We start from the raw sequence: 23,352 nt of genomic DNA, 5'->3' as shown, positions 1-23,352 counted from the left end.
TTATACCATATCTCCTAACCAGCGCGCTAGACCGCTAGGCCATCTAGGCAAGTCAATACACTTGCTTTCGATGACGATGGAATTCTCGTAACGCTGTCACACGCTACACGGTGATTGAGAATGGAATTGGTATACAGTTATTTAATGTACATTTAATAGAATCATACAAAATACACATTGCATTTGAATTATTTTTATATAAAGCACAGAAAATTAATAGCAATATTCATTTAAGAGTTCATTGTTATTTCTGTGCTTTATATAAAAATATTTCAAATGCAATGTGTATCTGGTATGATGCTCTTTTAAAAATGGTTACATGCTACAAGGAGATTTGGTTCTGCAGGTCGTGAGTTCAGGCCGTGGTTTGCATGCAACGATGACCTAAATCATGTAGATGGTCGAGCAGTCGAGCGCTAGTAATACATGCTGCTAAAATAGGAGAGGGCTAAAATAGGCTATTTCTGCTGCCCAATCCCCTTCACTATTTGTGAATAAAATTATTATGATTTAAAATAAAACACATGCTGCAAGGAGATTCGGTCCCACGGGTCATGACCTCAGTCCTGGATAGGGGCGGAAATGGATATATCTGTGTAACACACACACACACACACACACACACACACACACACACACACACACACACACATATATATATATATATATATATATATATATATAAGCACTGAAAAGGTCACGACACTGTTGGAAACCTCAAGTGTTCGACGGCAACCCACGTATTTATCAATAGACATATATTACATAAACAAATATCACATACCACAGGCAAGTGCATCGCTTGGGGTCGAATTCACTATATATAGTAAATTCGACCCCAATCGATGCAATTGCCTGTGTCACATGCTACACACTTCGACAAAAACGACAAATATTAACAATCTACATAGTTAACAAGAATGATACATTGATATACTGAATTCATTATAAGTATATTCATATCACTAGCGCTTTCTAGATTTTAACATCCATCCTCAGGTGAATACAGATAATTCTATGAATAATTTTTCAATATCTATTTTATTACAGTATATTGTAGTTCAGTATAGAAAACACTTTTCTGTTGGATAGGAATAGACTAATAGAATGCTGCAATAACTATCATATAGACAACATTACACATCGTCAGGCTAATCCCAAACATTAAAAGGCAAAACCGGTCCGTGGCCTTCCCGATATCACGCCATATCAGCGATTGAGACACGGTGTCCTGCTTGACATCTTCAACAGCCTCCTTCTCCTCAACAGACACCTTGCGCTTTCCTCTACAGTGACAACATTTGCCTCCCAGTACAAGTCCGTGAAATTTTTGCAAATAGCTGGGAATTATAATTTCATCATCTCTAATATAGAAACGCAGTCCAATAATAACACCTATCACTATAAAGACAGCGATCATAAAGTCCCCCAAAAGTTTGTAGCTGAGATATGACACACTGGGTTCCGACCCCTCTGGTAGTTTATCTTGGATCAGAGTTAGATATACAGCCACTGCCAGAAGGACGGTTATAGAAAATCCAACACGTTCACCGCAATCGGGGGGCATCAGAAATGAAAATAATTGTAAAAAAGAGAGAAGTAGAACTGGTAATACTAAGCTAGATACATAATAGACTATTCGCCTTTTCATGCTGATGGACATGTAAACCTCTTGGACTTGGAGTGAATTCGTGGTGGTGTAGATCGTCGTTTCTGTCACGTCCCACAGACCATTCGTACTGTACTGCGACAAGTCCATTCTTTGATTGGGAGAATAAAATTCAATTTCAGAGGGCATGAACCCTGGTACATAAAATCTCAGAAAACACGTCTGAGAATCGAACGGGTAGAAGGATAAATCAGCGTCACACGTACTCTCAAAAAGATTCGGCACAAACCAAGTTATCGATCCGGTATAGTCCAATCGTAAGTTGAGATCGTTATGTCCTATTGCTTGTAATGAGTCATAATTCAGCATATTGATGAGGAACGGCACCCAGACCTTTTTCTGGGGGACAATGGTGACATTCAAATCTCCGCCGTAGCTGGACGGATTCCACGTCAAACGGTTATCACTCCAGTGAACGCTCAGAGCTCCGGTTATTGAGAATTTACTGATAGATTCATCAAGTTCTTTGATACTTTGGAAGTAGAACGTCACATTAAGCTGCAGTGGGGTGGCCCTATCTGCGCCTGGTCTGACGTTTTGGTCGTAAGTGGTGGGAAATATAGCTGTATGGAGATTCGTTTCATCAGAAAGTGAATAGCCGCGAGACAGCGACCAAACACAAGCGAAAAAAATCACACTCACAAATAATGCTGTCTTCATATCCTTTCTCTTCGAATATTGTTCTTTATTCCACTTTCAGCAATATAGAAATGACCAAATATAGCCTTAACAAGCAGCGAAACGGAACGCTAAAGACTATCAATTATGTACTATGTAATCATGTTATACAGGTTTACATGTATGAAAAAGTGGGACTTTAGATCCGTTTTAGAAACTTACTGTTCCGTAGCGAATTTCTACAACGGTGTACTGTGTGTCCTGATTTAGAGGACAATCAAGTTTAACCTCATTACACTCCAGACTTGTACACGAGACTTAACATGCGCAAGCGCAGGTAGCGTCGTAGTAAGTATAAGTAGTTTCATTTCAGTGTATTTAAAAAAATTCATACATTTACGCATTTAACAAAACAAGTGAGATTGATAGCACAACTTGACATATGATTGTTATTTAAATATAATTTTGGACAAACATATTCTATTGATTTCCAGTTCTAGAATTTTAATCCTATATTGGTAGGCTATAGAAATATACATTATGTACATATAAATACAGACATTGGGGTGCTATGATTCCATACGGGCTACATTATAGTGCATTTAATTCTAAACGATAACAAATCATGAGGATGGAATCCATGTTCATGTCATAAATATATACATTTTGGGGAAGGCGTTTTCTTCTTTCAAAGAATTCGTGGTGGAAAACTGATACTTACGCCTAAGTAAATAGTAGACATCCAGTTTGTCGAGATCGCATCCAGATGCAACCTCTAGATTTTAATAGATCGACTTTCTTTATTTTTATGTATTTTACACGACAGACCTGAATTTCCACCTCACAACCAAACAAGTTCACCAGGACCTGGGTGTTTTAACGTACTTGAATTTCTAAAAGCTTTTTTCAATGTATCGGAAAAACATTAATTCTAAGCCTTCCATTTACATGTACACATGTACATGTATACGCCGTTGTAATATCTTATTTGATAATACAACCTGCCATTAGGTCGAATGCTGTCTGACGTATCTCAAGCCAATTGTTAGGCCGTTATTTACATACTTATTTTGACTACGGATTACTTTGTTTACCTGATTAAGATACAGGACTCACAACATGGGATCCTTGCACCTCTTAAACACCTGATCCCACTTTTGGTATTACCAGAGGTTCACGTTTGCCCTGCTTTTAATTTTGCACTCTTTATAGGATTTATGACATTGGTCACTGTTCTTTTCCTTCAGCTTTTTCCTCTTAGACATCCAGGTAGGTAGCTAAGATTCCCAAAAAGTTACTTTTTTTTTTTTTTTTAAATTTCTACTTGTTTGCTATTTTGATTTAAAAATGCAGTCTCAACATTCAAACTTCGTAGAATTGTATATATCTTCATTAAAAAATCCTTACCAACAAATGTATGTAATCATACAATGTATGTACCTAGCAGTATCTATTAAAATAAAGTGGAAAAAAACGAACAGTTTCCTATATAGAATACAAAATAAAGCGTAGGGCAAACACAAACCCCTAGACACACCAGAGGTGGGAATAGGTGCTAAGGAGGAACAAGCATCTTCTGTTCACCGGTCTACAAAATGCTTTACCAAACACCTTTCTTTACTCCACGCGAAAATATCAAATTCTGCGTCGGAGAAACTTCTAATGTTTTATTCCAAAACAAATTCGAGAAGTGGTGTAAATAAAATATGGATCAAATTACAAAGTGTTTTCAAAGTCACCAACATCAAAACGTAAGACTTTTCAATGCTTTATAAAACTATTCCTCAAGACGAAAAATTATGTAGACAGATACGTGTCCAATAAAAATGGAACTCGGAAATATTCTTGTGATCAGTTATCCGGAAAACTACTTTGTTGAAATTCATTCTGATTCTGTGCATATAGGTACTCCGTACTCCGAACTTGATATCAATTTGTAGTAATCCAATCGATATTTAGACACATTGATGACGTTGTGTTAATTCGATATATCCAGTGAACTTGAAATAAAAGATATAACGGTGTCCTCCACGTTTATGTCTTATTTTGATGTTTTATTGAACGTACACATTAGTGACAAACTAGCAACTCAAGTTTTACGACTCCGTCGTCAACTTCCCATATTCATATACCAATATTTCATCTTCACCTCTTCATTTCGTAAATTATTTGATTATTATAATGATCTTGTATACAAGTACATCCTGTCTTTGGGTCAAATGTTAACTCACATGTTTCATATCAATTATTAGACCGTTCTTTCCATGTTGGTTTTAACTACGGATTACCCCATATATCTGATCAAAACCGATCATAGGTACCGGATCCCACCTCTGTTGGTATTTCCAGGAGCCCGTTTTTTGTCCAGTGGAAAAACACCACACTCGAGGTTTTTATTTCACTCTTATGAAGGCTAAAGCTTAGTGTTTCGAGTTTTACTTGTCCTATCTTTACGACAAATGGTCGAAACATTAACATTAACATTCCTGATCATGATCTTATGTCCAGATCTATGCCAAGATTTACTAAAGCGAAACTAGCTTAGAATAATTCAGTACGCAGAATAGCACTGCCTCGCTCGTCAACTATACCCTAACAAATATTCCATAGCAAACTTTAATATCATAATGATAAAATACAATATACTTGTTTACTACAGACAAAATTGATACTTTCGTTAACGATACATGTTGTAAACCTTTGATCTTTTCATTTACTTTAAAACAACTTTGATTCTTTTGACTCAATTGAATAAAAAATTATTTCATATCATGAACAAGTTTGCTGATATTTGAGTAAGTTACTTTATACTTTTACTATAATTTTACTATAATTCATTCTTAATCTCTGCTACCATCTATCGTATGAAAAAGTGAAGATAACGAACAGTGATCAATATCATAATTACTAATAAATCAAGAGTAGGTAAACACAGGTGTCTAAACACACCAAAGGTGGAATCGGTGTCTAGGAGGACTAAACATCCCCTGCTAACCGGTCACACCCACTTTAAGTCTTGTTCAGGTAAACGGAGTAATCTGTAGTCAAAATTAGTACATATAAAGAACGGTTTAACAATTGGTATGAAACACGTCAAAAAACAAATGACCTAACGACAGATTATATTTGTGAATTAGACCATTATACTGACCATAGCATATGCGAAATAATGATTTTAAACGAGACCCTGTAACATCAACTTATTTGTCTGTAGCCTTCCTTAGAAACTTATCATACACAGAACATGCTTTTGCGTTTGGAATCAGTTGAGACACATAAAACCATATACAGGTGATATGGGAAGCTGACAATGGAGAACCTGAAGTCATCCAATTTGTCATAAAGTTGAGTTGTTAGTTTGCCATTGACATACATGCATATGTTCAATAAAATATCCAAATATGAAGTAGATGTAGAAGACTATGTGGTGTCTTATATTTCGATTTCACTGGAACATGTGGAATCGACCTATTATTATAGATCATTACACTTATTCTCAGAATAAGTAGTCATTCTGATAGAATAAATGTCTTCAGGCTCTACTTGATAAGCACGCGGTATTTAGAAAGTTGTTGTAGTGGTGTCAATAGATAAAACGTCGTCGATACATCTTATTGTGGAATTGAAAGCTACAGCAAGATATTTTTTTATTCTCCTATAGAAGAAGTTTTTAATTTAATTTTAATTTAGAAAAAGCTGATTATTATAGTTAACAATAATGAACTACACGTATAACAATTCTTATTACGGCAGGTCAATGTGGTAGGTTGACTATGTCGATAACACACGTTCTGAAATGCTTAGCGTGGTCACTACTGGATCATTGCAATCTGTACAGTTTTCAAGACTGTTGGCATTTGAGTCCAATTTGAATCATATTGTTAAAATAGTTATTACAAGGAGACATAAGCCTCATTCATGTTGAGAAACAAACTATTTAATTTCTGTTGGACATGAATAGACTAATAGAATGATGCAATGACAACCATATAGACAACATTACACATCATCAAACACATCCCAAACATTAAAAGGCAAAACCGGTCCGTGGTCTTCCCGATGTCACGCCATGTCAGCGATTGAGACACGGTGGCCTGCTTAACATCTTCAACAGAATCCTTCTCGTCCATAGACACTTTGCGCTTTTCCCTCCAACGACATTTGTCTCCCAGTACAAGTCCGTGAAATTTTTGCAAGTAGCTGGGAATTAAAAGTTCATCATCTCTAGTGTAGAAACGCAGTCCAATAATAACACCTATCACTATAAAGACAGCGATCATAAAGTCCCCCAAAAGTTTGTAGCTGAGATATGACACACTGGGTTCCGACCCCTCTGGTAGTTTATCTTGGATCAGAGTTAGATATACAGCCACTGCCAGAAGGACGGTTATAGAAAATCCAACACGTTCACCGCAATCGGGGGGCATCAGAAATGAAAATAATTGTAAAAAAGAGAGAAGTAGAACTGGTAATACTAAGCTAGATACATAATAGACTATTCGCCTTTTCATGCTGATGGACATGTAAACCTCTTGGACTTGGAGTGAATTCGTGGTGGTGTAGATCGTCGTTTCTGTCACGTCCCACAGACCATTCGTACTGTACTGCGACAAGTCCATTCTTTGATTGGGAGAATAAAATTCAATTTCAGAGGGCATGAACCCTGGTACATAAAATCTCAGAAAACACGTCTGAGAATCGAACGGGTAGAAGGATAAATCAGCGTCACACGTACTCTCAAAAAGATTCGGCACAAACCAAGTTATCGATCCGGTATAGTCCAATCGTAAGTTGAGATCGTTATGTCCTATTGCTTGTAATGAGTCATAATTCAGCATATTGATGAGGAACGGCACCCAGACCTTTTTCTGGGGGACAATGGTGACATTCAAATCTCCGCCGTAGCTGGACGGATTCCACGTCAAACGGTTATCACTCCAGTGAACGCTCAGAGCTCCGGTTATTGAGAATTTACTGATAGATTCATCAAGTTCTTTGATACTTTGGAAGTAGAACGTCACATTAAGCTGCAGTGGGGTGGCCCTATCTGCGCCTGGTCTGACGTGTTGGTCGTAAGTGGCGGGAAATATCACTGAATGGAGATTCAGTTCATCAGAAAGTGTGTAGCCCCAGGACGGCGACCAAACGCAAGCGAAAAAAAACACTCTCAAAAACGATTCTGCCTTTTTCATATTCATTCTCTACGCGTATTAACGCCTTTACTCTTTCAAGATTGGAGTGACCAAATGAAGGTTTAGCAAGGGAGGAAATGAAACAATTAAATCTAACAACTATGTACCATGTGCTATTAACATTCTCCAATTTGTTTTCCATTAATGCTACTTTGTCAGTTCAATATTTATACATCCTCACAAAGGGACTCATGCTTACGTCACCAAGAGATTTGTTTTGCTTGGAAAGTTATGTAAAGTATAAAAATCGATAATTTCCTTTTATTCTATAAAATTGTTGAATGTAATTATTGAATGGTTATGTTATCTGTATTACAGGGTAGCTATAATGAAGAGATGCATAAGGTAATTTGAAGTTTAAGACTTGTACAATTATATGTATGAAAAGTATACCGTAAACACTGGTAAATACATGTAGTTCTATATGCCCTCGGTATAATCGGCTTCATCAAATAATATACAAATTACCCCATGCTCTAATCATTTTATATCCCTCCACAGAATCAATAATGAAGACTGTAATTCCTAAATCATAATTAGCACTGTACATAATGCATGACCTGTGACTAGATCCTCTTTACTGTTCCGTAGCAGATTTATTATGCCGAGGTATACCGCGTGTTCCGATTACAGGACTATCAAGATTAACCTTATTACGAAATTGTTTGAATTGCAAAATAGCTCCTAAAACAATCGGTAATTAAAGACCCTCCGTGTAGTCAACGCCCTCAACTAATCTGTTGAACCAGCCTAGAACGCTTGAGGCGTGCTCGTATACATGTAACAATGATGACCTATCTGCACGGCGACCTGGTCTTTTATGTACCGCTGACCTACCAACGGAGTGTGTGACTAAATATTTGAATAGTTAAAATCTGAAATTATGAAATAGAATTTTACACTGATTCGCTTCACTATGTTAGATCGGGAAACATGATGAAATCACAGGTATCAGTGATAAAGTGAAAATTTATAACCCCCGACTACTGCCGTCATCAATAAAAAAATTTATAACCCCCGACTACTGCCGTCATCAATAAAAAAATTTATAATCCCCGACTACTGCCGTCATCAATAAAAAAAATTCTGGGATTAAGTATTTGTATATTTTATTTTCAATATTGTTGTAACTTCGTGATCTCCACACGAAACGGAATTTAAATGGTATTTTTTAGTCTAATACTTTTAAAAGGACACATTAAAACGCCAGTATGTTGGCGATTCGTTCCTCTTTCTCTGACCAGTTACAAATGACAGAAGTATACAATATTTTATAATATATGCTTACATAGACGTAATTGCATCTATATCATCATCCATGAAATACAAGGTACTTTATAGTATCAGTCCGTCATTCACTATACTACACTGATATTTCCTCTTCTTCTATTCAGTTTATTTACACAATCTACACGTATGTCACGGTCTGTATTAGCAGCAGAACTGTAGCTCTGTGAAAAAAAGATATTGGGACAGGTCAGAAACAGGTCTGCAGCCAGGTCTGTACATTTACAGTGGAAGAAAAAAAAAATGGTCGTGCATTGCATATCGCCAGTCCCGGGTAAACAATTATCTGAAACAAATACGAAAAATTAATATTTGGGAGTAATATTATATTCGAGTATTCGTGGACGTCATCATGGTCATATATGAAATATATTCTTTAATAAAACGTTAAAAACAATGGGCTAGTAAAGATAATGAGGGTATCCCCTCCCTAAGGGTATTTGCAAAATAGTATATTTTGAAAGTATAAAGTCCCTTACCTTGATTATAAATCAGGTTGTTTTACATTCCTACGTAGTTTGGGGGCAAAAAACATGATATAATATTTATTTTAAAAACTGGAAAAAATTTCAAATTCGATATAGATGTTATTGACATTTGCAAACAAGCATTCTGTGAACATATGTAACCTTTTGCTTATTTATCAAGTCGTTTGACATAAATATGTGGGGACATTTATGAGTTTTTGGGCTAAAACTTTAATTTTGTTCCTTTCAAAATCGCCGAAAAATTGGGAACCTCTTTCAGATTCTATATAGATAATATGGACCTTTGAAAACAATTCTTTTTTGAAATTCTATAACCCTTTCAAGGTAATTCAGATTGTTTGACATAAATGTATGGGTACTTTTTTGAGTTGTTGGACAAAACATGAAATCTGTCATTAAAGTCGATTCTCAAGCAACCAAATCAATATCTCGAATTTTTCATAGTAGTATATCATAGTCACTTTTATTCTTTACAGGGTTTTTATGGCTTCTCCTGCAGTTTGGAGAGACATTTTACCAGATTTTTTTTCTCGCATGTACTTTAGAATTTTCTTTTTACAGAACAGACATTTATAGGAGGAGAAAAGTGCCGATAGTGAACACTGGTTGAATGAACATCTCGTACATCTAGAAATTGTTCACTCGAATCGGCGTGACTCTCTTCAATGTTCAAGTTTCGTTTCTAGTAAGTAATATTTGGAAATTATTGATAACTCCAGCTATGCAAGTGATCATTTACAGTTTCTAGTAAACAATGAAAAGGTGACGATAACTGAAATAAAACCGTAATCAATCTACCTATAAGGAAGACAAAGTAAGAGTTGGCAAACACGGACCTCTCAACTTACTAGAGGCAGGGTCAGGTGCCTAAGAGGAGTAAGCATCCCTTGTCGAGCGGTCACACCCACAGTGATTTTCTCCGTGACTGTGCACTTATAACGGGGAACCGTTTGTATTTACTTAATTTTTTTTTACCATCAATCATGTGACAAATAAAGTTGTCTATAAATATCCAATGGGATCGGGATAAAATTTCAAGCACCCAAAAAAATAACAATTTTAGAATTGTATATATCTGTTCTCAGTGCCAATATCAGAAAACTGCACAGCTGCAAAAATAACAACTTTAGAATTATATGTATCTGTTCTCAGTACCAATGTCAAAGAAGAGGCCCATGGGCCACATCGCTCACCTGAGTCACCTTGGTCCATATCATAAGACTTTCCATATATATTTGCATGTAAAACCGTAGTCCCTATTATGGCCCCAACCTACCCCTGGGGGCCATGGTTTTTGCAAACTTGAATCTACACTATGTCAGAAAGCTTTCATGTAAATGTGAACTTCTTTGGCCTAATGGTTCTTGAGAAGAAGATTTTTAAAGATTGTCCCTATATATTTGTATGTAAAACTTTGATCCCCCTTGTGGCCCCATCCTACCCCCAGGGGCCATGATTTGAACAAACTTAAATCTGCACTATGTCAAAAAGCTTTCATGTAAATCTCAGCTTTTCTGGCTCAGTGGTTCTTGAGAAGAAGATTTTTCAAGATTTTTCTTATATATTTGTATGTAAAACTTTGATCCCCTATTGTGGCCCCATCCTACCACAGGGGTCCATGATTTGAGCAAACTTAACTCTGCACTATGTTAGGAAGCATTCATGTAAATATCAGCTTTTCTGGCTCAGTGGTTCTTGAGAAGAAGATTTTTAAAGATTTTCTCTATATATTTGTATGTAAAACTTTGATCCCCTATTGTGGCCCCATCCTACCCCCGGGAGCCAGGATTTTAACAAACTTGAATCTGCATTGTGTCAGAAGGCTTTCGTGTAAATATCAGCTTTTCTGGCTCAGTGGTTCTTGAGAGGAAGATTTTCCCTATATATTTGTATGTAAAACTTTGATCCCCTATTGTGGCCCCATCTGACCCCTGGGGGCCAGGATTTTAATCATTTAAAATTTGCACTACCTGATAAAGCTTATCTATAAATTTCATCTTTTCTGGCCCAATGGTTCTTGAGAAGAAGATTTTTTAATGACCCTACTCTATTTTTACCTTTTCCTGATTATCTCCCCTTGGAAGGTGGACTGGTCCTTTATTTTAACAATTTAGAATTTCCTTTACCTAAGAATGCTTTGTGCCAACTTTGGTTGAAATTGGCCCAGTGGTTTTTGAGAAGAAGTCAAAAATGTTAAAAGTTTACAGACAGACAGACAGACGGACATACGGACGGACGTCGGAATACGGGTGATCAGAAAAGCTCACTTGAGCTAAAAACTGCACAGCTGCTTAACAATTTTAGAATTGTATGTATCTGTTCTCAGTACCAATGTCAGAAAATTGCACAGCTGCAAAAATAACAACATTAGAATTATATATCTGTTTTCAGTACCGATGTCAGAAACTGCACGGCTGCTTTGGAGAACTGTTTGGCGTTTTTAACTTCAAAATATTCACCCCAAAAAACAAGCATTCCTTTTCTGTCATAAATACCCATCGATTTTCAGATTTTTTATACATACGGTACATGTAATTTATGTTAGTAGAGATATAATTCCCTTGAAAGCATCAATAATTGTTTTCAGGATAGAGTAGGGTCGCAATACTTACCTCCACTTCTCTCAACCTGTAGGTGTTTTATTTGGTATGTTCTCAGTTGTAATGATTCGTATGAAGGATTGGGTTTTTTTATATCATATTTGTCACATATAACACCCTCATATTACCGAGCCACGAAAGTTCACACTGCCCGGGGACTACTGTACCTAGTGACGTCACATGCTTAGTAGTGATTGTTATTTCACATCTGTTTACAAAAAAAATGATGGCCAGAATAACTTTGTCTACGACTGAAAAAATTTAAACAAATGTGCGCTTCTAAAAGTAGAACTGAAATGCTTGTGTGTTAACTGGATCTGATGGTCCAACGACCGAGGGAGAACATTTTTCGTGGATGTTGCAGAATAACCTCCGAGGTCGAGAAATGCTATTTTGAAATATAAAAGTATCGGCTCCTATATTTCAAAGCAATATTTGGAGAAGGTCAATTCTACCACACAACTTGATAGACGAATTTCAGGCCAGCAAAGTCTTTCCCCAAAGTATAACTCGGGTAGGCAGCATCTTTTCATTTTTTCAGTTTTTATCTAACATCAAGAGAATTTTAAATACGATATTTTAAGCAATATCTCTAGGAAGTTTATCATTATTTCGAATTTCAAACATTTCGGTTGAGCATCACTGAAGAGACATTATTTGTCGAAATGCGCATCTGGTGTATCAAAATTGGTACCGTATAAGTTTTACATTATGACCCCTGGGTTGAGGCCTCTGCTGGTGGACTGTTAGTCCCCGAGGGTCTCTACAGCCCAGTTATTTTTGGCACTCTGTTTTTCCTTAAAATACCTCTAGCAAGCTTAAGTTTATCGTTATTTCGGATTTCAAACATTTCGGTTGAGCATCACTGAATTTTTGAATAACCAGCTGGAACGTGAGAACCCTGTGTCCCGGCTTCAATAGTGACCCAGGAGCCATGAATGACGTATGGAAGAACGCCATCATTGACAGAGAGCTCCAACGTCTATGCACCGATATTGCAGCACTACAAACAACCAATAGCTTGATGGTTTTCCCCTTCCTCTACCTATTTAGCTCTACTTCTGATATAATTTCCTTGTAATTTATGTTTTCTAATTTTTTCAAGCTCTTGTTTTTTATTATATAACTCATTTATATAGCCTTCAGAAATATTTTCCTCAATACTTTTTATTTCTTTCATTAACTCCTGCTCTTCTTTGTGTTTTTTTCTTTTTGATATAAGAAGAATACTTTTACCTCTTATTTCAAATAGCAGGGTTTCAAGGAATAACTGATCATTGATAGTGAAGAAAATTCTTTCATCTGGAAGTCTGTGAAAATTCTCCATGTTCTAAACCGGGACTGCATATTGTTTTTTAACCTGTGCAATTTTATTTATAATGCTTTCTAAATAAACATCATAAAGTAGGGAGTTGTTGAATTTCCATAGCCCCCTTCCTTTTTTGAATTCATTGAAAGTTAATGACAAAGATATTGCAGAGTGGTCTGATCTGTAACTAGATTCAATATTGCAAGTACTTAAGCTTGACAGTAAAGATCCCAAAGTTTTACATTCGAGTTTATAGGGAAAATCTTTTAAAATCTTCTTCTCTAAAACCACTAGTCACAAAAGTTCAAATTTGCATGAAAACTTTCTGATATAAAATAGATCCAAGTTTGTGTAATATATAGGTCCCCAGGGGTAGGATGGGGCCTCAATAGGGGGTCAAAGTGTTATATACTGATATATGAGAAAATCTTTAAAAATATTTCTTGAACTTTTTAAGCTAGGGCTTTCATATTTTTTAAAATGCATTTGTTACAGAAAGACCTTTCATGTGATGCAATAATGTGTTATCTTGTGATCTTGACCTGGAAGTTTCACCTACTTTTAATAAAAATCTTACCTATATAATATGTCCTGAATTCATATCTTGTACGTATATTTCTTATGGTAAAACCTCTCATTTAATATCATGATCTTTGACCTTGTGACTTTAAACTTAGAGTTTGTCCTCCTTTTAAGGAAACAGAAATAATAGATATATTCGGAACTATTTTAGGGGGGGGGGGGGGCTTTCATATGCTGTATATCGATTCTTTATGGTAAGACCTTGTACACAATGATGGTTGATCTTCTGACCTTGGCGTTTGATCTACTTTTTAAAAAAATCCCTGACCTATTCATTATCTCCTGAACTATTTAACCTTTTTATATTTTGTATATAGCTTTTTTATGACAATACCTTATTTTTTGTGAAGCTTGACTTTGTGACCTTGACCTTGGAGTTGGTCCTACTTTTTAAATCTCTGACCTAGTGATTATCTTTTGAACTATTCAAAGTAAAATATTTATATCTTATATATAGATTCAATATGGCAAGACCTTGGTATACTTTGGTGTTTGATCTTGTGACCTTGACCTGGAAGTTTGATCGACTTTTAATAAAAATCTTACCTATATCCTGAACTATTTATGATAGAGCTTTCATATTCTATATATAGATTTCCTATCGCAAAGTCTTCATACCATACAATGATCTATGACCTTGGTCTTATCCAGAACAGCAAGGTTATGTTAGTCATATTGGTGTTGAAGCATCTCTGTTATGTTAACTCATATTAAGTTATGTTGTAATCCTTTGGGGCTAGGTTAGGGCCACAATATAGGGTCAATGTTTTCCATGGGAATAAAGATTGATAAAAGAAATCTTTCAAAAATCTCAACAGCTGAATAATGGCAGGACCAAGGTGACTCAGGCGAGTGATGTGGCCCATAAGCCTCTTGTAAGAGGGTGTTATCATTGACCAGAGTATATCTTAGAAACTAATGAACAGATATGATTCAAACTTTGCGTATATATTATGTATGTAATGGAATTGTTCATTTGTCATTTCATTGAGATTCATTAACATTCAAGGAAGGTTTTTTTTTTTTTTTGGTTTGTTTTTTTTTTGTTTTGGTTATGACATTTTTTATTTCCCAGACCTATCACTATAACATATAACAAATAGACTAAATGATAGAAGAAGAAAAAGTGTGGAAAGCTGCCAGGGATGGGGCCCTGACTAAGCTCCACCTAAATACAATATATAATCCCTATTACATCTCGCAGGATGTAGAAGAAGAAGAAAAAAGGAAAAGAAACTAAGAGAAATACAAGATTATATAATCATATGAGAACAAAGTTATACAAATATAAATACATGTACATCATTTCTAGAGGATATTAAAGTATTTCGTGAAAACTACCCAAAGGGCCCTTCTCACACGCCAAAAAGTCTATTTTGACCCTGGGTAGTCATGTAAAAGGGAAAGCAGATCATTTCCCTTTACTCTATTTGTACATGATATGAATAGCATGCAACACAATTTGTAATATAAATATATAAGACTATAATTTTTTTTTACAATACTATCAAGAATATGCGAAAAAGATACCTTGTTTAATTTTTTGTATACAGATACATTGAATTCAAGGATTCCCTTTACATGATTTCGAATGTCATAAGATTGCTCTTTTTTTTGTTTAATATTCTACAATACATTTTATATTTGTAAATTTTACATGCAATTAGTGATAAAAGATTATTTAAAAAGATTGTTTTCTCATTGATTTCCCCCCAAAAAAAACCAAAAGCAATGTTTTTCCATGAAACTTGAAAATTCAATGTTTTCTCAACAATTTTCCAAATATCACAAATATTTTTACATTTCAGTATCAGATGCTCATTATCCTCTTTTTCCTTACATAGTGAACATAAATCCGTATCAGTAACTTTCCATTTCTTTAACATAACTCGGTTGCTGGTTAGATTGTTCAACAACCTGTAATTGAAATCAGCAATGTGGGTATCAAAAATATTACATATTTTTTGTTTATATATTGCACTCCAAGACTGTTTTGAAACATTGAAGCTTTTAGAATAAAAATTTTGGTGTAGAGGAGGTACAAATTTCTTATCCCGATAAATATTATAGAACAGTTTACTTGAGAAATCTTTCACACGTACAATTCCATGATTTAGCAGTATAAAGTATGAATTATCTTTTATACGCATATTTTCATATATTATATTTTGAACATCGAAAGGTTGTAGTAATTTTCCTATGGCATTTTTTACAATATGATATTCACAAATCCAGTTTTTCTTGCAAATCAATTTATCTGTAAACCATTCCATCGGCTTAATACCATTCTCATCCACCACGTCAATCACGTATTTCAGACCACTCTTTAGCCATGATTTTAGAAATATAGGTTTATTTTTAAATACCACAATATTATTACTCCATAATGGTTCCCTGAGTATATTGTTCTATATTCCAAACTTATACATGTACTAGAGTACACAAAATTAAGAAATGTAAATAGTATTTGAAATATGATATGGAAATGGAATCATTCAAGAGATGATATTAATCTTTAGTTATTTTATGCCTCCGTAATCGGAAATTCGGGGATATATAGTTTTTGATCTGTCCATCTGTCTGCATGTCTGTCCGCAAAAACTTTAACCTTGGTCATAACTTAAGAATGGATGGTGATAGGGCTTAGAAGCTTCACATGTATATTTCTTGTGGCAAGACCTTTCTGTTGGTACCATAATTAATTTCCTGCCATCAGTGTTTCACATCTTGTTTTAATATGCACGTCTTTAGACGGTCGTGGTCCCGAACGTCGCGCACCCCGAAATAGCATATGTAAGAGTTAATGAAATTCGTACGACTTTTAGCGCCATTTTCCATTTTTTGTGAAAAATGAAAGTAGACTGTAGAGTTGAGAGTCCTGAAGATTTCGTAGGTTTAGATATAGATATTTGAAAGTTTTTGAAACTTGTAACGGAGGTTATCATGGAGATTTTGATATTTTACATAAAAAATTACGGCTACATACTGTTATCTGCACCGCGTTGCGTATACGTTTTGACAAGAAAAAATTTCAATGAATATCAAAGAAATTGCATAGAATATAGAGAGATTTATGAACAATATCGTATGCTTCATGCGTATGCTTCCGTTATACCATTTCTCTTTGAATTCATTTGTTTATCTTTCATATGTACATGTCTAGATCAACATTTTAACAAAACATGTGCCCTAATTATCATAGATATTATTTATGAAATTAAAATATCACCATCATGCTAATATATGTATACTGTGTGACCGTTGGATGGAGCGAAGCATGATATGGTAATTGGCGTGTCCCAAGTGATAGTCATAATTCTGTTCAGTACGGTAAATTACAATTCATTTAACTTTTTTATTCATCTTTCAAACCAAACAATTACAAACAATAATTCATTTCAAAATATATATTATTTATGAAATTTTCCTTGCACTAAACGCCAAATAACATCTAAATATTAAAGGGGGATATACGAGGATAACAGTTCTACAGGATCCGCCTATTCATTTAAAGCGGGGAATATAACGCCAGCCGACGTAAATCATGCATTGTGACATCACATTTAGCCTCAACATTTTTGTCTTTCAAATCAAACAATTATAGACAACAATACACCCCGTTTGCAATTTAAAAGACAGTTAAAACAAAACAAAATTAACCAATAAATTCAAAGTGGTAAAAAGTAAGCGTAAATATATCGTATATTTTTATTTAAAGAAACTCATGAACTCGTTCATCTATTTAGTCATATTTCTGTTTTTCTATTTGATGATTGGCTAAAGACTCACTGTAACAATAATAATCATACCATTCATTTTTAACAAACTGGGTGTTTGAATTACAAATTGCACGTTAGTCTTGTATTTTTGGCATTCAAAATTATAAAACACGAATAACTGTAGAAGCAACTAATGAACAAAGCATAATGGCGGCGCCCACATGGATCACAAAATTTTCAGTGAACGTATATAGAGATTATCTGTATTCATTTGCAGATTTTCTCATTTTTTATTTTACGTATACGTGTTACCTTTAGAGCCTTGCTTCGCGGACGGGACTTTGGCCCGTCCGAGCTTTGCTCGGTATTATAGCATCTAACATCAACATGTTGCAGGCAACGCTCCACAGTAAAATGACCAATTTTCAAGTTTTTGATCTGTAAAGTCAGTTGATCCATCACGTATGGAACTTGAAAAGTTTGCTTTCTTAATCTCTCAAATATCTCGTGAAGCTTTTGCAATGTAAGGTACAAAAGTTGCTGCTACTTTGTATTTGTAATATGTTAAAACATACATACAGCCATTTTATTTTGCCTAGTTATGAATTTGTAATCTATAAACCTATGATGATAATTAACAATAGCATGTGCTATCCTAAATCTGAGAACCATCCGATCAGGCATTTCTGTGCTGGATCAGCTCTTTTCAGAACGTGATTGACTATATCTAAATGAAAAACATTTGTGTCATTTACTTTGTTCTTGTTGTTTTATTACATCCATTTTAAATTGCCTGTTCCACGATCCACGGACGAACTTGCACTTTTTCACATTTTGTTCATCGGTGCGGAAATTCTCGTAATTCAGCCATACCCTTTCAGTTTCTATTGAGGAAGGAATTTTCTGCTCAAATTCCGGTTTTAAATCTTGACTTTTCTTTGGCTGTTTTCTTGTTTTTAGTTACGGTCTAACGATCAGATCATTTCAATCCTCATAATTATCTTTTCACCAGAAGTGTGCTTCTGAATTTTTTTCTAAATTGAGAATCACAAGCCCGACGGACCTGTGGTTTTGATATTTCAAGAAGTCCAAGCCCGATTTTACTGGCCTCAGTCTTTGGACCACCAGTTAGTTTCGAAGACTGTATTCATAGCAAATTCAATGGACATATTCATATTAGTTCTATTTCATTCACAAGTATTTTAATCTTAATACATGTAAAATGGTGATAGTGGAATATGTTTTTCTCATCTTCAGTTTCTGGTTACGATGTGAATAAATTATGACATTACTGTCTGTTTGAGGGTACTACTAAAAAGAGTTCGCTAGTCTAGAGTTCTTTAGAGTAAGCTTGTAAAATTTCATTTTAATTGTTTGTTTGTGTGTATACATGTACCACTTAAATAAACATGATTATAAAATAATATTGCAATATTTGTCAAAAGTATTTGGTTTTTTAATATATATTTTGACCTAGAAAACATCATTCAATTTATTGAAGATTTATGGCATCCTGCATGGTCATTAGTATTTTGTTTGGAGAAAAAAATAGAGCGATGTGATGTGATATATAAAATACCTAAAGTCGTGTTGTAAGACGTTATATGGGTCTTCGCTCGTCTCAACGGTCACACCATAAAACATATCGACTTGCCTGGATAAATATCTAGCAACATCAAATGTTCTTTGAAAGTTTTACACTATTTTATGTGGCCTGTATATGGGGAATAAGCAGGATGAAAATGCTCTTATCAGGAGTCAATTGTTGGTTTGTTGTTACTGACCCACACCTGAAACTACTGGGTCGTTAGGTAGGAAAAAAATTTATTGGGGTGGAGATGGTGGGACATTACAAAAAAATTGACTCGCACAAAACTCGGGGGTGAAAAAAATAATAAATGTGTTACAGGTGACCCTCCATGGCTCAAAATTCAACCTCTCAAAGTTCTTGGTCTTATTTCTGCTTGGACCTTACCTGGATAACAGTGAATGCCTAGGGTTAGCTTGACCTGGTTAATTAGACATTTACATGGATGATACATCACCTGTTTCCTTGTGGGGTGGATAATCAATTGGTTAATTGGTCAGTTGAACCCCCCCCCCCCCCCCTGTGCTTTGTTTTTGTTATATACTTTGACTATTCATACAATTATTTACGACTTCACAATGAGACATCAATAAGGAGTATGATGATACAGTATCAGCATTTAGATGTCTCGTGATGAGACCGTTGTTTTGGTACCAAGACTCCTGACCTTGGATTTGATCTTTTTTTTCAAAAACTTAAACATTGTGTATTGCTTTTGAACCAAGGTGGATATATATTTGATATTTCACACGTATATATATGCCTCATGACCAGGCTTTTCATATGGCTTCAAAACTTTTGACAAAGTGACTTTGGACTTTGACCTACTTTTCTTAAACTTTAACCTTGGCTGTATCTTTTGAGCCATGGTGGATAATTATATAGATTTGATATTTCACTCATAGATGCCTTATGACCAGGCATTTCATATGACTTAATATATCTTTTGAATTAAGGGAGAGAGGTCTTTGATATTTTACATAAAGATGCCTCATGACCAGGTATATCTTACAATTTTCATTAACTACTTTTTCGAATAGTTCAACTTGGTTACAGACGGTAAACTGCCCCATCACTGGTTAATGTGACATTAACTACTGCAAAGTACAGTGTGGACGTGGTATTGATCTTCCTTTATACAGTGATCCCCCGCTATATTGCCCCCCATTATAATGCCACCCCTGCATATCGCCAAAAAAGTTCAAACTCCCGTTTTCCTTGCTATGTAAAACCCCGTTATAATGCCATCCCCTGCATACCGCCATCCGCCAACCTATTTACAGCTACGATTTGGTCAATTACCGTTATAATCACCCCTGCTAATTATCGCCAATCAACGGCAGGAAAATTTCAGTGAGCAGGCTTAACCAATTATCCACCGTTAGTCCTCCAGGTATCAAAGTTTGGAGCAGATAATAAGTTACGTAAACGATAATCCTATGCATCTGAGTTCAAATATGCATTATTTTTTAAAAATCTGAGGATGGCGGACACACCGAAATCTAATAGCACATTGATGTAGTAGATAAAATTTGTTTGATTTCTAATGACAGCTGTACACACACACACCCTCCCCTGATATAATGCCACTCCTGTTATAATGCCAAAATTGCCGAGGTACAAATGTTTGCGTTATAATGGGGGATCACTGTATTCATGTACAGTATATGCTCTCCCTCTCTCGGCCTTGAGGAAGGAACTGCAGGACTTGTACATAGGGATGATTGTTTAGTGTGATATACCTGTACTTTGTAACTATGAATACCTCCAGTATTCGAAATTAACCATAGGTCGAGTCTATGTCAAATGACACTGGTCTATGCCAATTGTAATTGAAATAGACCAAATTGTCAATGCCGATTTTCCAGATATAAAGCATTAAAGTTATCCCAAACGACCTTACATGGTCAGTCGACGTCTGATAAATTTTGAGGAAAGGAGGATATTGTTAATGGAAATGGAACAAAAGAAAATATGCTTTTTAAGTATATTAGAAGTAAATGAAAATGTTTTTTGTTATATTTCTTTTCAATATTGTGGTCTATGCCAATTCGATGAGGTCTATGCCATCTTGTTTTGGCATATAGACCCGTGGTCTATACCAAGTTTAAAACCAATTTCAAACACTGTACCTCTTTTATTAAAAAACCTACTCAAGATTAAGAAGGCTACCATTGTTAAACTAATTTACAGGAGTGTATTTGTGGGTCAGCATTAGGTCAGGCAAATTCAGATTTGGGCTATTATAGTAATGTATGAGACTGTATGAGTTCTTTTGACCCTCTTGTTTTATAAATAACATTGATAAAACTTCTGTATAGAAGAGAGAAATGAAAGAAAAGCAAATTTGACATGTTTTCACATTTCTTTTCAGTATCATTCTTCCTTAAAGGCACCATGTTGTCGGTATTCTCAAAATTGCTAAACTTCTTTTTAAATGAGGAGGATGAAACTACAGAGACTGAAGGTGTAATCTCACAACCATCCAATGATAATTACAGAGGTGAGCATATGATCAGATTGTTTATGTGTCTGTCAGTAGTGTCAACAGCATGCCTTGTTTATGTGTTTGTCAGTAGTGTCAACAGCATGCCTTGTTTATGTGTCTGTCAGTATAGTGTCAACAGCATGCCTTGTTTATGTGTCTGTCAGTAGTGTCAACATCATGCCTTGTTTATGTGTCTGTCAGCAGTGTCAACAGCATGCCTTGTTTATGTGTCTGTCAACAGTGTCAACAGCATGCCTTGTTTATGTGTCTGTCAGTATTGTCAACAGCATGCCTTGTTTATGTGTCTGTCAGTATAGTGTCAATAGCATGCCTTGTTTATGTGTCTGTCAGTAGTGTCAACAGCATGCCTTGTTTATATGCGCAACATTTTATTAGTACAGACTCCATAAAGGATCTTCATTGATGTTTTTTGAATTGTAAGAAAATCTCTCTTATTTTTTCAAAGTAAACGTTTCAGCCACGGAAGTAACTTGGGCGACACCAACGTCACACAAAGCAAAACCAAGAGTTTACATCCGAGGATGTGCAGCCAAGGCTGTATAATCATAAACTTTTGTTCAAACATTGTTACATCATGATTGAATGTTTAGTATAGAACCTATGTCAGTATTATCTGTTTCCAGTATTAAAACGAAAATAAGTGACACTCATCTTCTTGTGATGCATGGAATATAGGGATTAGAGAAGCTCGTACATCACACAAAGTTTGCTTATGAAGCAGGTGTATCTTTATGATAAATAAATTTCATATGTAAAATCATGATCAATGTCACACACAAAAGGATTGCAGACCTATAGTAAAACACCCATTTAGAAAGAGTTTAAAAGATGTAGGTTTCTAACAATGAAATGGTACAGTACTTCAGACGTATATACTAGTACTCATGTCAGATGTTTATACTGGTACCCATTTCAGATGTATATACTGGTACCCATGTCCTATAAGATCAGTTCAAGGTCATATTGTGTATTGTGTCCTATAAGATCAGTTCAAGGTCAGAGTGTGTATTGTGTATGCTTTATGGAGTTTTCATTAATTGATAGATCTTGAAAACTCGGATGAGGAGGAGGGGTTATCTCGAACCTCATGTGGAAAAGTCACTCACACTTACAATGACTATGGGCTTATTGATGGGGAGGTCTTTTTCACCTTCCAAACTGTGATGTCAGAGAACAGATTGGGTGTAGGGGAAGAAGTAAGTTATGTCGCCAAGCGGGAAAATTTTAGCTGTGGTTGGCGGGCTACTCAAGTTGCTTTAGCAACCAATTGGAATATGGACAATGATGATGTGCAAGATAAATCTATGGTGGGAATCATAGAAAAATTCAATGGAGAATTCGGCACCATTAATGGTCATATTCAGTTCAGCCTATCAGCAGTGTGCCTGGAAGATTACTCTCCTCACGTCGGGGATTATGTTACATTGGATGTCGGGAGGATGAGTGGACTACTGGAGGCCAGTAACATGAAGCCCCTGAGGATTTTTGAGAAGGAGGGACAGATATCCGCGGTACAGCAGGATCATGGATACATTGACAGGGATACATTCTTCACTTTGTCAGTGTGCTGCGACAAGTACAATCCTCGCAAATGGGACAGAGTACAGATCACAGTCATTGAGAGTTCTCAAGGCAAATGTAGCTGGAGGGCTATATCTGTGAAACCTGTCGTAGTCAACCCAACTCTTAGGTAAGCTCCATCACATCTTCATATTTTAGAAGCTGTAAATTTGATATATGCAAAGATTAATATCATTTTTGAAAATCAAATTTTTCTTTTCTAAATTGAAA

General features: G+C 35.5%; 2 protein-coding genes and 1 pseudogene across 2 annotated transcripts; 1 reads left to right on the top strand and 2 right to left on the bottom strand.

Moving 5' to 3' along the window:
* Positions 1-1,022: 1,022 nt before the first annotated feature.
* LOC125663554 (neuronal acetylcholine receptor subunit alpha-3-like) lies at positions 1,023-2,601 on the bottom strand. The gene has a single exon (XM_048895821.2). It carries the CDS (start codon positions 2,327-2,329, stop codon positions 1,100-1,102), a length of 1,230 nt encoding a protein of 409 aa, XP_048751778.2. The 5' UTR covers positions 2,330-2,601; the 3' UTR covers positions 1,023-1,099.
* Positions 2,602-6,244: 3,643 nt separating this feature from the next.
* LOC125656397 (neuronal acetylcholine receptor subunit alpha-3-like) lies at positions 6,245-7,658 on the bottom strand. The gene has a single exon (XM_048887002.2). It carries the CDS (start codon positions 7,483-7,485, stop codon positions 6,250-6,252), a length of 1,236 nt encoding a protein of 411 aa, XP_048742959.2. The 5' UTR covers positions 7,486-7,658; the 3' UTR covers positions 6,245-6,249.
* Positions 7,659-16,549: 8,891 nt separating this feature from the next.
* The window catches only part of LOC125654290 (putative helicase MOV-10), a 95,831-nt pseudogene continuing 89,028 nt past the window's right edge, over positions 16,550-23,352 (top strand).

This window comes from Ostrea edulis, chromosome 7 (assembly GCF_947568905.1).
Source record: "Ostrea edulis chromosome 7, xbOstEdul1.1, whole genome shotgun sequence".
NCBI classification, from domain to species: Eukaryota; Metazoa; Mollusca; class Bivalvia; order Ostreida; family Ostreidae; genus Ostrea; species Ostrea edulis.
Note: the sequence above shows the minus strand (reverse complement) of the source record. Positions and strands in the feature narration are given on the sequence as shown.

Coding starts and splice junctions, on each gene's coding strand:
- LOC125663554 (XM_048895821.2), bottom strand. CDS start 2,329: ATGAAGACAGCATTATTTGTGAGTGTGATTTTTTTCGCTTGTGTTTGG.
- LOC125656397 (XM_048887002.2), bottom strand. CDS start 7,485: ATGAATATGAAAAAGGCAGAATCGTTTTTGAGAGTGTTTTTTTTCGCT.